Source organism: Hordeum vulgare, chromosome 6H (genome assembly GCF_904849725.1).
Source record: "Hordeum vulgare subsp. vulgare chromosome 6H, MorexV3_pseudomolecules_assembly, whole genome shotgun sequence".
In the NCBI taxonomy this organism is placed as follows: Eukaryota; Viridiplantae; Streptophyta; class Magnoliopsida; order Poales; family Poaceae; genus Hordeum; species Hordeum vulgare.
The window spans coordinates 90764569-90778439 of NC_058523.1; the positions used below are offsets into that span (position 1 = coordinate 90764569).

The following is a 13871-nucleotide window of genomic DNA, read 5'->3' on the forward strand; positions in this document are numbered from 1 at the left end:
TTCTTATATTATCATTTCCAATATATGTGTTTGTGTGGTACTCAAAATAACTGAAGTTTTAGGATTTCTTCAAGTAAAAAAAAATACAGTTTGACCAAGTCGATAGAAAAATCCGCAAATATCTACAAAATCAGTTACATGCTCCTTCCGTTCTTAAATATAATTTTTTTCACAGATTCCAATTACATACTCCCTCAGTACCGCCAACTCTTCTTATCTTATCAATTCCAATATATGTTTTGTCTGGTACTCAAAATAACTGAAGTTTTAGGATTTCTTTTGAATCAATTTTTAAAGGTTCGACCGAGCGAGTCTATAGAAAAATCCACAAATATCTATGATATCAATTACATACTCCCTCCATTTTTATAAAACTTCATTACAGATTTCAATAGATATTACATCTGAATGCATATAAATATACTCTATTTTAAAGTGTAAATTCACTTATTTTGCTCTGTATGTAGTATCTATTAAAACCTCAAAAAAAACTTACATTTAGAAACGGATGGAGTATTATATAAAAATTAATTTAATACTGAATCTAGTGAAGTAATCTGGTTTTGTAGATGTTGATATTTTCTTGTATGTACTTGGTCAAACTTAATGAGGTTTGACTCAGAAAAGTCCGCAAATATGATTGCTGGTCCAGCCCTGTACAATTGGCATGATGTTGATTAATTAACAATGCCTTCTGGAATAGGGTCCGCCCTATTGCTACACCAACATGTTCACCTCACGTCAGGCTCACAGTGAGAACTGATGTTTTGGATCAAAGGAAAATTTAGTTTGGATGATCCAAATAAGGGTGTCGCATCAGTTAGCAATTTGTCATGCTCTATGCAAAACAATGTGCATAATAGGGTTGTATTTCTAAGAACGGCTCTTACAAAATCGTCAAAGGTTGATTTATTCCGGATGCGTTGATGTGCATCACACGTACCTCCTGATCTTTTAAAACTTTTTAACTTTGGACATCAAGCGAGAAGAGGTTAAGCATGAAAATCGGAAATCAACTATTGTCTATTGCTATAAATGGATTTACATCTTCCGCAAAAGAAAAATAAAGAAATTATGTAAGGGAAAAAAACCGCATTCTCCCTCGTTTTCTCATCTACTCATCTCGCCAAGAAAACAAAGGAATCTGTAAGGCACAATTTCCCCCCAAAAGAGCTTAAAATCCCTGGCATCAGCATTTGTTGTTTGATGCACACAACAATTCATGTGAAGCTCGTATATATTGATGAGTAAATATACCATACAAAAGATATGAGATTAATTGCTCATATCTATACCTAATATCTATATCTATACCTAATAATAAAGCGGCTATTGCTTTCGTCGGAAAACCCATCACGACATTTTTATAAAAAAGCCCCTGTAATTTTGTTATTCAACCCACGCTCCATTATTTATCTGCAACGCAAAAGGAAAAAAACGATTCGCTGTAAAAATTATACCCATACGCATCGCCTCCTCCCGTCGACCCATGGCCACGCTGGCATGTGCCCAGGCCGCCGCCACACCACTCGCCGCCGCGGCCGACCTCAACCACCACCGCTGCCGATCTCAACCCACCCGCCTCCGCGGCTGTACCTCTCCCCGCTCACTTCCCCCGTTGCGGCGCTCGAGCACATCGCGTCGACCCTCGTCCACCCTGGCATGTGCCCAGGTCGCTGCCACACCACTCGCCGCCACGGCCGACCTCAACCACCACTGTTGTCGATCTCAACCCACCCGTCTCCGCGGTCGTACCTCTGCTCGCTTGCTGCCCCGTTTCTGTTGGAATTATGCCCTAGAGGCAATAATAAATATATAGTTATTATTATAATTCCTGTATCAAGATAATAGTTTATTATCCATGCTATAATTGTATTGAATGAAGACTCATTTACATGTGTGGATACATAGACAAAACACCGTCCCTAGCATGCCTCTAGTTGGCTAGCCAGTTGATCGATGATAGTCAGTGTCTTCTGATTATGAACAAGGTGTTGTTGCTTGATAACTGGATCACGTCATTGGAAGAATCACGTGATGGACTAGACCCAAACTAATAGACGTAGCATGTTGATCGTGTCATTTTGTTGCTATTGTTTTCTGCGTGTCAAGTATTTATTCCTATGACCATGAGATCATATAACTCACTGACACCGGAGGAATGCTTTGTGTGTATCAAACGTCGCAACGTAACTGGGTGACTATAAAGATGCTCTACAGGTATCTCCGAAGGTGTTAGTTGAGTTAGTATGGATCAAGACTAGGATTTGTCACTCCGTATGACGAAGAGGTATCTCGGGGCCCACTCGGTAATACAACATCACACACAAGCCTTGCAAGCAATGTAACTTAGTGTAAGTTGCGGGATCTTGTATTACGGAACGAGTAAAGAGACTTGCCGGTAAACGAGATTGAAATAGGTATGCGGATACTGACGATCGAATCTCGGGCAAGTAACATACCGAAGGACAAAGGGAATGACATACGGGATTATACGAATCCTTGGCACTGAGGTTCAAACGATAAGATCTTCGTAGAATATGTAGGATCCAATATGGGCATCCAGGTCCCGCTATTGGATATTGACCGAGGAGTCTCTCGGGTCATGTCTACATAGTTCTCGAACCCGCAGGGTCTGCACACTTAAGGTTCGACGTTGTTTTATGCGTATTTGAGTTATATGGTTGGTTACCGAATGTTGTTCGGAGTCCCGGATGAGATCACGGACGTCACGAGGGTTTCCGGAATGGTCCGGAAACGAAGATTGATATATAGGATGACCTCATTTGATTACCGGAAGGTTTTCGGAGTTACCGGGAATGTACCGGGAATGACGAATGGGTTCCGGGAGTTCACCGGGGGGGGGCAACCCACCCCGGGGAAGCCCATAGTCCATAAGGGTGGCGCACCAGCCCTTAGTGGGCTGGTGGGACATCCCAAAAGGGCCCTATGCGCCAAGGATAAGAAATCAAAGGAAAAAGGAAAAAAAAAGGGAGGAGATGGGAAGGGAGGGGGACTCCCTCCCACCAAACCTAGTCCAACTCGGTTTGGGGGGGGAGAGTCCTCCCCCTTGGCTCGGCCGACCCCCTTGAGGGTCCTTGGACCCCAAGGCAAGGCCCCCTCCCTCCCACCTATATATACGGAGGTTTTAGGGCTGATTTGAGATGACTTTTCCACGGCAGCCCGACCACACACCTCCACGGTTTTTCCTCTAGATCGCGTTTCTGCGGAGCTCGGGCGGAGCCCTGCTGAGACAAGGTCATCACCAACCTCCGGAGCGCCGTCACGCTGACGGAGAACTCTTCTACCTCTCCGTCTCTCTTGCTGGATCAAGAAGGCCGAGATCATCGTCGAGCTGTACGTGTGCTGAACGCGGAGGTGTCGTCCGTTCGGTACTAGATCGTGGGACTGATCGCGGGATTGTTCGCGGGGCGGATCGAGGGACGTGAGGACGTTCCACTACATCAACTGCGTTCTCTAACGCTTCTGCTGTACGGTCTACAAGGGTACGTAGATCACTCATCCCCTCTCGTAGATGGACATCACCATGATAGGTCTTCGTGCGCGTAGGAAAATTTTTGTTTCCCATGCGACGTTCCCCAACAGTGGCATCATGAGCTAGGTTCATGCGAGATGTCTTCTCGAGTAGAACACAAAAGGTTTTGTGGGCGGTGATGTGCGCTTTGCTGCCCTCCTTAGTCTTTTCTTGATTCCGCGGTATTGTTGGATTGAAGCGGCTTGGACCGACATTACTCGTACGCTTACGAGAGACTGGTTTCATCGTTACGAGTAACCCCCTTTGCTCAAAGATGACTGGCAAGTGACGGTTTCTCCAACTTTAGTTGAATCGGATTTGACCGAGGAGGTCCTTGGATGAGGTTAAATAGCAACTCATATATCTCCGTTGTGGTGTTTGCGTAAGTAAGATGCGTTCCTACTAGATACCCTTGGTCACCACGTAAAACATGCAACAACAAAACTAGAGGACGTCTAACTTGTTTTTGCAGGGTATGATTGTGATGTGATATGGCCAACGATGTGGTGTGATATATTAGATGTATGAGATGATCATGTTGTAATATAAATATCGACTTGCATGTCGATGGTACGGCAACCGGCAGGAGCCATAGGGTTGTCTTTATACTAACGTTTCTGCTTGCAGATGCGTTTACTATTTTGCTAGGATGTAGCTTTAGTAGTAATAGCATAAGTAGCACGACAACCCCGATGGCAACACGTTGATGGATGATCATGGTGTGGCGCCGGTGACAAGAAGATCGTGCCGGTGCTTTGGTGATGGAGATCAAGAAGCACGTGATGATGGCCATATCATGTCACTTATGAATTGCATGTGATGTTAATCCTTTTATGCACCTTATTTTGCTTAGAACGACGGTAGCATTATGAGGTGATATCTCACTAAAATTTCAAGACGAAATTGTGTTCTCCCCGACTGTGCACCGTTGCTACAGTTCGTCGTTTCGAGACACCACGTGATGATCAGGTGTGATAGACTCAACGTTCACATACAACGGGTGCAAAACAGTTGCGCACGCGGAACACTCGGGTTAAGCTTGACGAGCCTAGCATGTGCAGACATGGCCTCGGAACACATGAGACCGAAAGGTCGATCGTGAATCATATAGTTGATATGATTAGCATAGGGATGCTTACCACTGAAACTATACCCAACTCACGTGATGATCGGACTTGGGATAGTGTAAGTGGATCATGAACCACTCAAATGACTAGAGAGATGTACTTTTTGAGTGGGAGTTTAGCATATAATTTGATTAAGTTGAACTCTAATTATCTTGAACATAGTCTAAGTCCACTTTGAATATATTTGTGTTGTAGATCATGGCTCACGCGACAGTCATCCTGAATTTTAATACGTTCCTAGAGAAAGCTAAGTTGAAAGATGATGGAAGCAACTTTGTAGACTGGGCTCGTAATCTTAAGCTAATCTTACAAGCTGGGAAGAAGGATTATGTCCTTAATGCTGCGCTAGGAGATGAACCACCCGCTACGGCTGATCAGGATGTTAAGAACGCTTGGTTAGCACGTAAGAAGGACTACTCAATAGTTCAATGTGCAGTCTTGTATGGCTTAGAACCGGGACTTCAACGTCGCTTGGAGCGTCATGGAGCATTTGAGATGTTCCAGGAGTTGGAGTTTATCTTTCAGAAGAACGCCCGGATCGAGAGGTATGAGACCTCCGATAAATTCTATGCTTGCAAGATGGAGGAAAACTCGTCTATCAGTGAACATGTGCTCAAAATGTCTGGGTACTCAAACCGTCTAGCTGAACTGGGGATTGAACTCCCGCAAGAAGCTATCACTGACAGAATCCTTCAATCACTGCCGCCAAGCTATAAAGGCTTTGTGTTGAACTACAACATGCAAGGGATGAACAAGTCTCCCGGCGAGTTGTTTGCGATGCTGAAAGTCGCAGAGTCTGAACTCCGTAAAGAGCATCAAGTGTTGATGGTGAGCAAGACCACTAGTTTCAAGAGAAACGGCAAAGGCAAGAAGGGCAATTCGAAGAAGAGCGGCAAGACTGTTGCCAATCCGCCGAAGAAACCCAAGGCTGGACCTAAGCCTGAAACAGAGTGCTTCTATTGCAAGGGTATGGGTCACTGGAAGCGTAGTTGCCCCAAGTATCTGGCAGATAAGAAGGCGGGCAAAGAAAAATCAGGTATATTTGATATACATGTTATTGATGTGTACTTAACCGGCTCTCGTAGTAGTGCCTGGGTATTCGATACCGGTTCTGTTGCTCACATTTGCAACTCGAAACAGGAACTGCGGAATAGGCGAAGGCTGGCGAAAGATGAAGTGACGATGCGCGTAGGAAATGGTTCCAAGGTTGATGCAATCGCCGTCGGCACAGTGTCACTTCAGTTACCGTCAGGATTAGTGATGAACTTAAATCATTGTTATTTAGTGCCTGCGTTGAGCATGAACATTATATCTGGATCTTGTTTATTGCGAGACGGTTACTCTTTTAAGTCAGAGAATAATGGTTGTTCTATTTCTATGAGTAACATCTTTTATGGTCATGCACCGAATGTGAGAGGATTGTTCATATTGAATCTTGATAGCGATACGCATATACATAACATTGAGACCAAAAGAGTTAGAGTAAACAATGATAGCGCCATATTTTTGTGGCACTGCCGCTTGGGTCATATTGGTGTAAAGCGCATGAAGAAACTCCATGCTCATGGACTTTTGGAGTCACTTGACTTTGATTCACTTGACACATGCGAACCATGCCTCATGGGCAAGATGACTAAAACTCCGTTCTACGGAACAATGGAGCTGCAAGTGACTTGTTGGAAATCATACATACCGATGTGTGTGGTCCAATGAGCGTAGAGGCACGCGGCAGATATCGTTATTTTCTCACCTTCACTGACGATTTAAGTAGATATGGTTATGTCTACTTGATGAAGCACAAGTCTGAAACATTTGAAAAGTTCAAGCAATTTCAGAGTGAAGTGGAAAATCATCGTAACAAGAAGATCAAGTTCCTACGGTCTGATCGTGGGGGTGAATATCTGAGTTTCGAGTTTGGTGCTCACTTAAGACAATGTGGAATTGTTTCACAGTTAACACCGCCCGGAACACCACAACGTAATGGTGTGTTCGAACGTCGTAATCGTACTTTGTTAGAGATGGTGCGATCTATGATGTCTCTTACTGATTTGCCGTTATCATTTTGGGGTTATGCATTAGAAACAGCTGCATTCACTTTAAATTGGGCACCATCAAAATCCATTGAGACGACACCATACGAACTGTGGTATGGCAAAAGGCCAAAGTTGTTGTTTCTCAAAGTTTGGGGATGTGATGCTTATGTCAAAAAGCTTCAGCCTGAAAAGCTGGAACCCAAAGCGGAAAAGTGCGTCTTCATAGGTTACCCAAAAGAGACAGTTGGGTACACCTTCTATCTCAAATCCGAGGGCGAAGTGTTTGTTGCTAAAAACGGAGCTTTTCTCGAGAAGGAGTTTCTCTCGAGAGAATTGAGTGGGAGGAAGATAGAACTTGACGAGGTTGTCGAACCTCTCATCCCTCTGGATGGTGGCGCAGGGCAAGGGGAAACCTTTGTCGTTGCGACGCCGGTTGAGGAGGAAGTTAATGATGATGATCATGAAACTCCAGTTCAAGTTTCTGTTGAACCACGCAGGTCGACAGATCACGCGCTGCTCCAGAGTGATACGGTAATCCCGTCTTATCAATCATGTTGTTAGACCCAATGAACCTGCAAATTATGAAGAAGCAATGGTGGGCCCAGACTCCAACAAATGGCTGGAAGCCATGAAATCCGAGATAGGATCCATGTATGAGAACAAAGTGTGGACTTTGGAGATACTACCTGAGGGCCGCAAGGCTATTCAGAACAAATGGATCTTTAAGAAGAAGACGGACGCTGACGGTAATGTGACCGTTTATAAAGCTCGACTTGTGGCAAAGGGTTTTTCACAAGTTCCAGGAGTTGACTACGATGAGACTTTCTCACCCGTAGCGATGCTTAAGTCCGTCAGAATCATGTTAGCAATAGCTGCATTTTTCGATTATGAAATCTGGCAGATGGATGTCAAAACGGCGTTCCTTAACGGTTTCCTTAAGGAAGAGTTGTATATGATGCAACCCGAAGGTTTTGTCGATCCTAAAAATGCTGACAAGGTGTGCAAGCTCCAGCGATCCATTTATGGACTGGTGCAAGCATCTCGGAGTTGGAACAAACGCTTTGATGAGGTGATCAAAGCATTTGGGTTTATACAAGTGGTTGGAGAATCTTGTATTTACAAGAAAGTGAGTGGGAGCTCTGTGGCATTTCTAATATTATATGTGGATGACATATTACTGATTGGAAACAACGTAGAGCTTTTGGAGAGCATAAAAGGTTACTTGAATAAAAGTTTCTCTATGAAGGACCTAGGAGAAGCTGCTTACATTCTAGGCATTAAGATCTATAGGGATAGATCAAAACGCCTGATAGGACTTTCACAAAGCACATACCTTGATAAAGTTTTGAAGAGGTTCAAAATGGAACAGTCCAAGAAAGGGTTCTTGCCAGTTTTACAAGGTACGAGATTGAGTAAGACTCAGTGCCCAGCAACTGATGAAGATAGAGAGCATATGCGCTCCGTCCCCTATGCTTCAGCCATAGGTTCTATCATGTATGCGATGCTGTGCACTAGACCGGATGTTAGCCTGGCCATAAGTATGGCAGGTAGGTTCCAGAGTAATCCAGGAGTGGATCACTGGACAGCGGTCAAGAATATCCTGAAGTACCTGAAAAGGACTAAGGAGATGTTTCTCGTGTATGGAGGTGACGAAAAGCTCGCCGTAAAAGGTTACGTCGATGCAAGCTTTGACACAGATCCGGACGACTCTAAGTCGCAAACCGGATACGTATTTATTCTTAATGGGGGTGCAGTAAGCTGGTGCAGTTCCAAGCAAAGCGTCGTAGCAGATTCTACATGTGAAGCGGAGTACATGGCTGCCTCGGAGGCGGCTAAGGAGGGTGTCTGGATGAAGCAGTTCATGACGGATCTTGGAGTGGTGCCAAGCGCACTGAATCCAATAACCTTGTTCTGTGACAACACTGGTGCCATTGCCTTAGCAAAGGAACCACGGTTTCAAACAACGCTTCAACCTCATCCGCGACTACGTCGAGGAAGAGGACGTAAATATATGCAAAGTGCACACGGATCTGAATGTAGCAGACCCGCTGACTAAACCTCTTCCACGACCAAAACATGATCGACACCAGAACTGTATGGGTGTTAGATTTATTACAATGTAATTTACATGGTGATGTGAGGGCTAGACTATTGACTCTAGTGCAAGTGGGAGACTGTTGGAATTATGCCCTAGAGGCAATAATAAATATATAGTTATTATTATAATTCCTGTATCAAGATAATAGTTTATTATCCATGCTATAATTGTATTGAATGAAGACTCATTTACATGTGTGGATACATAGACAAAACACCGTCCCTAGCATGCCTCTAGTTGGCTAGCCAGTTGATCGATGATAGTCAGTGTCTTCTGATTATGAACAAGGTGTTGTTGCTTGATAACTGGATCACGTCATTGGGAGAATCACGTGATGGACTAGACCCAAACTAATAGACGTAGCATGTTGATCGTGTCATTTTGTTGCTACTGTTTTCTGCGTGTCAAGTATTTATTCCTATGACCATGAGATCATATAACTCACTGACACCGGAGGAATGCTTTGTGTGTATCAAACGTCGCAACGTAACTGGGTGACTATAAAGATGCTCTACAGGTATCTCCGAAGGTGTTAGTTGAGTTAGTATGGATCAAGACTGGGATTTGTCACTCCGTATGACGGAGAGGTATCTCGGGGCCCACTCGGTAATACAACATCACACACAAGCCTTGCAAGCAATGTAACTTAGTGTAAGTTGCGGGATCTTGTATTACGGAACGAGTAAAGAGACTTGCCGGTAAACGAGATTGAAATAGGTATGCGGATACTGACGATCGAATCTCGGGCAAGTAACATACCGAAGGACAAAGGGAATGACATCCGGGATTATACGAATCCTTGGCACTGAGGTTCAAACGATAAGATCTTCGTAGAATATGTAGGATCCAATATGGGCATCCAGGTCCCACTATTGGATATTGACCGAGGAGTCTCTCGGGTCATGTCTACATAGTTCTCGAATCCGCATGGTCTGCACACTTAAGGTTCGACGTTGTTTTATGCGTATTTGAGTTATATGGTTGGTTACCGAATGTTGTTCGGAGTCCCGGATGAGATCACGGACGTCACGAGGGTTTCCGGAATAGTCCGGAAACGAAGATTGATATATAGGATGACCTCATTTGATTACCGGAAGGTTTTCGGAGTTACCGGGAATGTACCGGGAATGACGAATGGGTTCCGGGAGTTCACCGGGGGGGGGGGGGCAACCCACCCCGGGGAAGCCCATAGGCCATAAGGATGGCGCACCAGCCCTTAGTGGGCTGGTGGGACAGCCCAAAAGGGCCCTATGCGCCAAGGATAAGAAATCAAAGGAAAAAGGAAAAAAGGGAGGAGGTGGGAAGGGAGGGGGACTCCCTCCCACCAAACCTAGTCCAACTCGGTTTGGGGGGGGGGAGAGTCCTCCCCCTTGGCTCGGCCGACCCCCTTGAGGGTCCTTGGACCCCAAGGCAAGGCCCCCTCCCTCCCACCTATATATACGGAGGTTTTAGGGCTGATTTGAGACGACTTTTCCACGGCAGCCCGACCACACACCTCCACGGTTTTTCCTCTAGATCGCGTTTCTGCGGAGCTCGGGCGGAGCCCTGCTGAGACAAGGTCATCACCAACCTCCGGAGCGCCGTCACGCTGCCGGAGAACTCTTCTACCTCTCCGTCTCTCTTGCTGGATCAAGAAGGCCGAGATCATTGTCGAGTTGTATGTGTGCTGAACGCGGAGGTGCCGTCCGTTCGGTACTAGATCGTGGGACTGATCGCGGGATTGTTCGCGGGGCGGATCGAGGGACGTGAGGACGTTCCACTACATCAACCGCGTTCTCTAACGCTTCTGCTGTACGGTCTACAAGGGTACGTAGATCACTCATCCCCTCTCGTAGATGGACATCACCATGATAGGTCTTCGTGCGCGTAGGAAAATTTTTGTTTCCCATGCGACGTTCCCCAACAGTTTCGGCGCTCGAGCACAACTTCTGGATCATATCAACGCGACAGCTACAGCGACTTGGGATGATGCGTCTGCTCGATGCAGAACGGCGACGGCGCGCGGATAAGGCGCGGCGGAGCGAAGTACTTGCAGGTGGAGGCGGGCCTCCATGGCTTACACGCGGAACTCCGAGGTTATGGCGCGGCAACGGCGACTCCTTATGGCCTGATAAAGGCGCTTAACCCTTGCTCTCCTCATCGTATCCCCTCCTCCGGCACGAACTCATCATCTGGTGAGATCCCCTCCCCATGCCTCCAAACGTGTGCCAAGCGCCGGCAAAAAAATTTGTTTTGTGAGAATTTGTTTGCTGATAAATGAATGTATTGAATGTAAGATTGCATTGTTGTAGAGAGAGAGAATGGAACACCACCTTCAGTTTGTCATCTGATCCCACATTCTCTACCCATGAGTGAAATAAGATAACAGTTCATTGATCAATTCACGTAGCCTCTTTGTTTTGCTTTGCTTGTCCCGGTCAATTTCTAATCATGGTGGAATTAACAATGAACGGGTTGATTTCTCAACAAAATAGGATAGGACTGACTATATTAGTTAGTTAGCTTATTATTTTAATAAATCATAATGATTATAAAAAGATTAAAAGCGTGTGATATTTTTTTTTCTTTCGTTGCAACGCACGGGCCCTTTTGCTAGTAAAAAAAAAGGGGAATACAAAGAAACCAACGGTAACACCATATCCTACCTCTGTTGCACAAGGCTAGTGAAGCTGTTAACGCTCTCCACCGACGAAGGATACGACATGATGTACGAATCGAAACCTTCATTCTGCATGAACGCCAACATCTGGAGGCTTAGGTGCGCCGGCACTAGTTCCGGCACCGGCATATCACCATTCAGGTACTGCAACACTTGCCGCATAGCCGGCCTTGCTTCAGGGAATGGGTGGGAGCACAACAGCCCCACCTTGAGCACCACACACGCCTCATCATCGTCGTACTCACCTTGGAGCCTTGTATCCACCGCCTCAACCAGTGACCCTCTGCTCCAGTGCCCCACCACCCAGTCTGCCAGCATGAGCTGATCATCCTTTGAATCTTGCATGATGGGCTTCTTCCCACAGATGACCTCCAGGACGAATATGCCGAAGGCGAATACGTCGGTGAGGATCGTCGCCTTGCTGGTGCGGCCGATCTCCGGGGCCAGGTACCCTATGGTTCCAACGACGTGCGAGGTCTCCGGGTCCGCGGTGTGATCATACAGCATCGCGAGCCCGAAGTCGCCTAGCCGGCCGTTCATGCCGGCGTCGAGCAAGACATTGCTGGCCTTGATGTCCCGATGGACGACAACTTTCTCCCACTCCTCGTGGAGGTAGATTAGTCCGGACGCAATCCCTTTGATGATACCAAGCCTGTGAGCCCAGTTGAGAGTAGCACCATTTTGCTTGTCTCCGTCTTGAGGTTGAGGATGCAGGTACTTGTCAAGGCTCCCGTTGGACATGTACTCGTAGACCAGAAGCAGCTCACCTTTCCGGCGGCAGTAGCCGAGTAACTGAACGAGGTTCGGGTGCTGCATCCGCCCTATGCTGACGATCTCGGCGACGAACTCCTTCATGCCCTGCTTGGAGCTGTGCGACACCCTCTTGACGGCGATCTGGCATTTGGACGCCGGAAGAGCTCCTCTGTACACCTTCCCGAACCCTCCTACCCCCAGCAGGTTCTTGTTCTTGAACCCTTCCGTGGCGCGGAAGAGGTCCTTGTAGGAGAAGCGGTGCGGGCCGAACTCCACCTCCCAATCCTCCCTCAGCTCACTGTACCTCAGCTGCCTTCTTCTTAGGAGAACCAGGGCCGTCCCGGTTAGAAGGACCAGCGCGGCGGTGGCTATCGGCAGGATGACCTCCATGGCCTTGGACCTTGGCTTTTGGAAATCGCGGGGCAGCTTCGGCAGCCTGGCCACGTCGATGGCGGGCGCGGGGCCGCCCACGGCGAAGCTCCATCCGAGGATGTAGTGCCGCGAGCTGACCAGGCCCGTGGAGGACGAGAATCCGATGTACGCCGTGTCGGGGATCACCGCCGAGAGGTCGTGCACCACCGAGAGCAGCGGCCTCGCCGGCCTGCTGCCCGTCTTGAGGTTGAGGGGGGCCAAGGTGACGTTGATCCTCCCGGTCCCGCCCTCGTAGTCCACCCACACCTGCATCGCCTCGTGGCTGATGAGCGTCAGGTTGCGGAACTCGCCGTTGCCGTCGTCGGGGTAGTAGCCGGCGTCGGTGGAGTTGACCGAGACGAGGCTGTTGACGTCGATCCCGACGTGGTTGTCGCTGAGGTCCCTGAACTCGTTGTTCTGCATCGTGTCCAGCTCCACCGCGAAGACGTGGTTGGTCGCGTTGCCGTTGTTGCTGCTGTTGAGGAGGCCGATGTACTGCGCCGCCATCGCGCCCGACAAGTTCGTGGTCGGGGCGACGAAGAGCGCGATGCCGTTGGCGCTCACGTCCGGGTAGGCCGACAGGATGCCGAACACGAAGGAGGACGAGAAGGAGCGGCCGCGGAGGCGCAGCGGGGTCCGGTAGATGGCGTGGCCTTTGAGGCGGAGCGTGCCGTTGGTGAGCTCCAGGAGGCCGCTCCCCGTGACGGACGCCGCGCCGTCCAGGAGGAAGCTGCTGCCCGCGAAGCCGGAGTAGACGAACTGGTGGCCGTCGTCACCGGCGGTGCGGGCTACAAGGTTGATGAGGAGGCCCACGACGAGTATGAGCGCAAGCTTGTTGGCAGACATGGTTGTCACTTCACTTCGTGTTTCACGGTCGAGCCAAGCAGAAGTTGTGGCATACATACGACGGAGTGTGCTTCTCTGCTTGCTTCAGGCTCTCACCGAGAGAGAGAGAGAGAGTTGCACAAACAAATCATCAAGGAACAGAAGACAAAACTGAACCTTAGTCAAAGGGAGTCGCTTTGGTCTAACTTTTACTATGTCCTTGCATTGGCGCTCATCAATACGCATCTACTCGACAACAACATGTGAGAGTGATAAGACGAGGAAGTTTCTCTGCCGTCTTTGACGGGCAATGTCCGAAGTCGATGGTACAGTTGTCATCCGTAGAATGCAGTCCTCGTCCTTTGTTTTTCGCTCGCGGGCTGGAGTTGGCTGCCTGCATCTTACTTGTCAGAGTAAAACGAGATTGAAT

The 13871-nt window shown here is 47.7% G+C and overlaps 1 protein-coding gene across 1 annotated transcript; it reads right to left on the bottom strand.

Moving 5' to 3' along the window:
• Positions 1-11392: 11392 nt before the first annotated feature.
• On the bottom strand, positions 11393-13623 carry LOC123404477 (L-type lectin-domain containing receptor kinase SIT2-like). The gene has a single exon (XM_045098409.1). It carries the CDS (start codon positions 13517-13519, stop codon positions 11435-11437), a length of 2085 nt encoding a protein of 694 aa, XP_044954344.1. The 5' UTR covers positions 13520-13623; the 3' UTR covers positions 11393-11434.
• Positions 13624-13871: the final 248 nt, after the last annotated feature.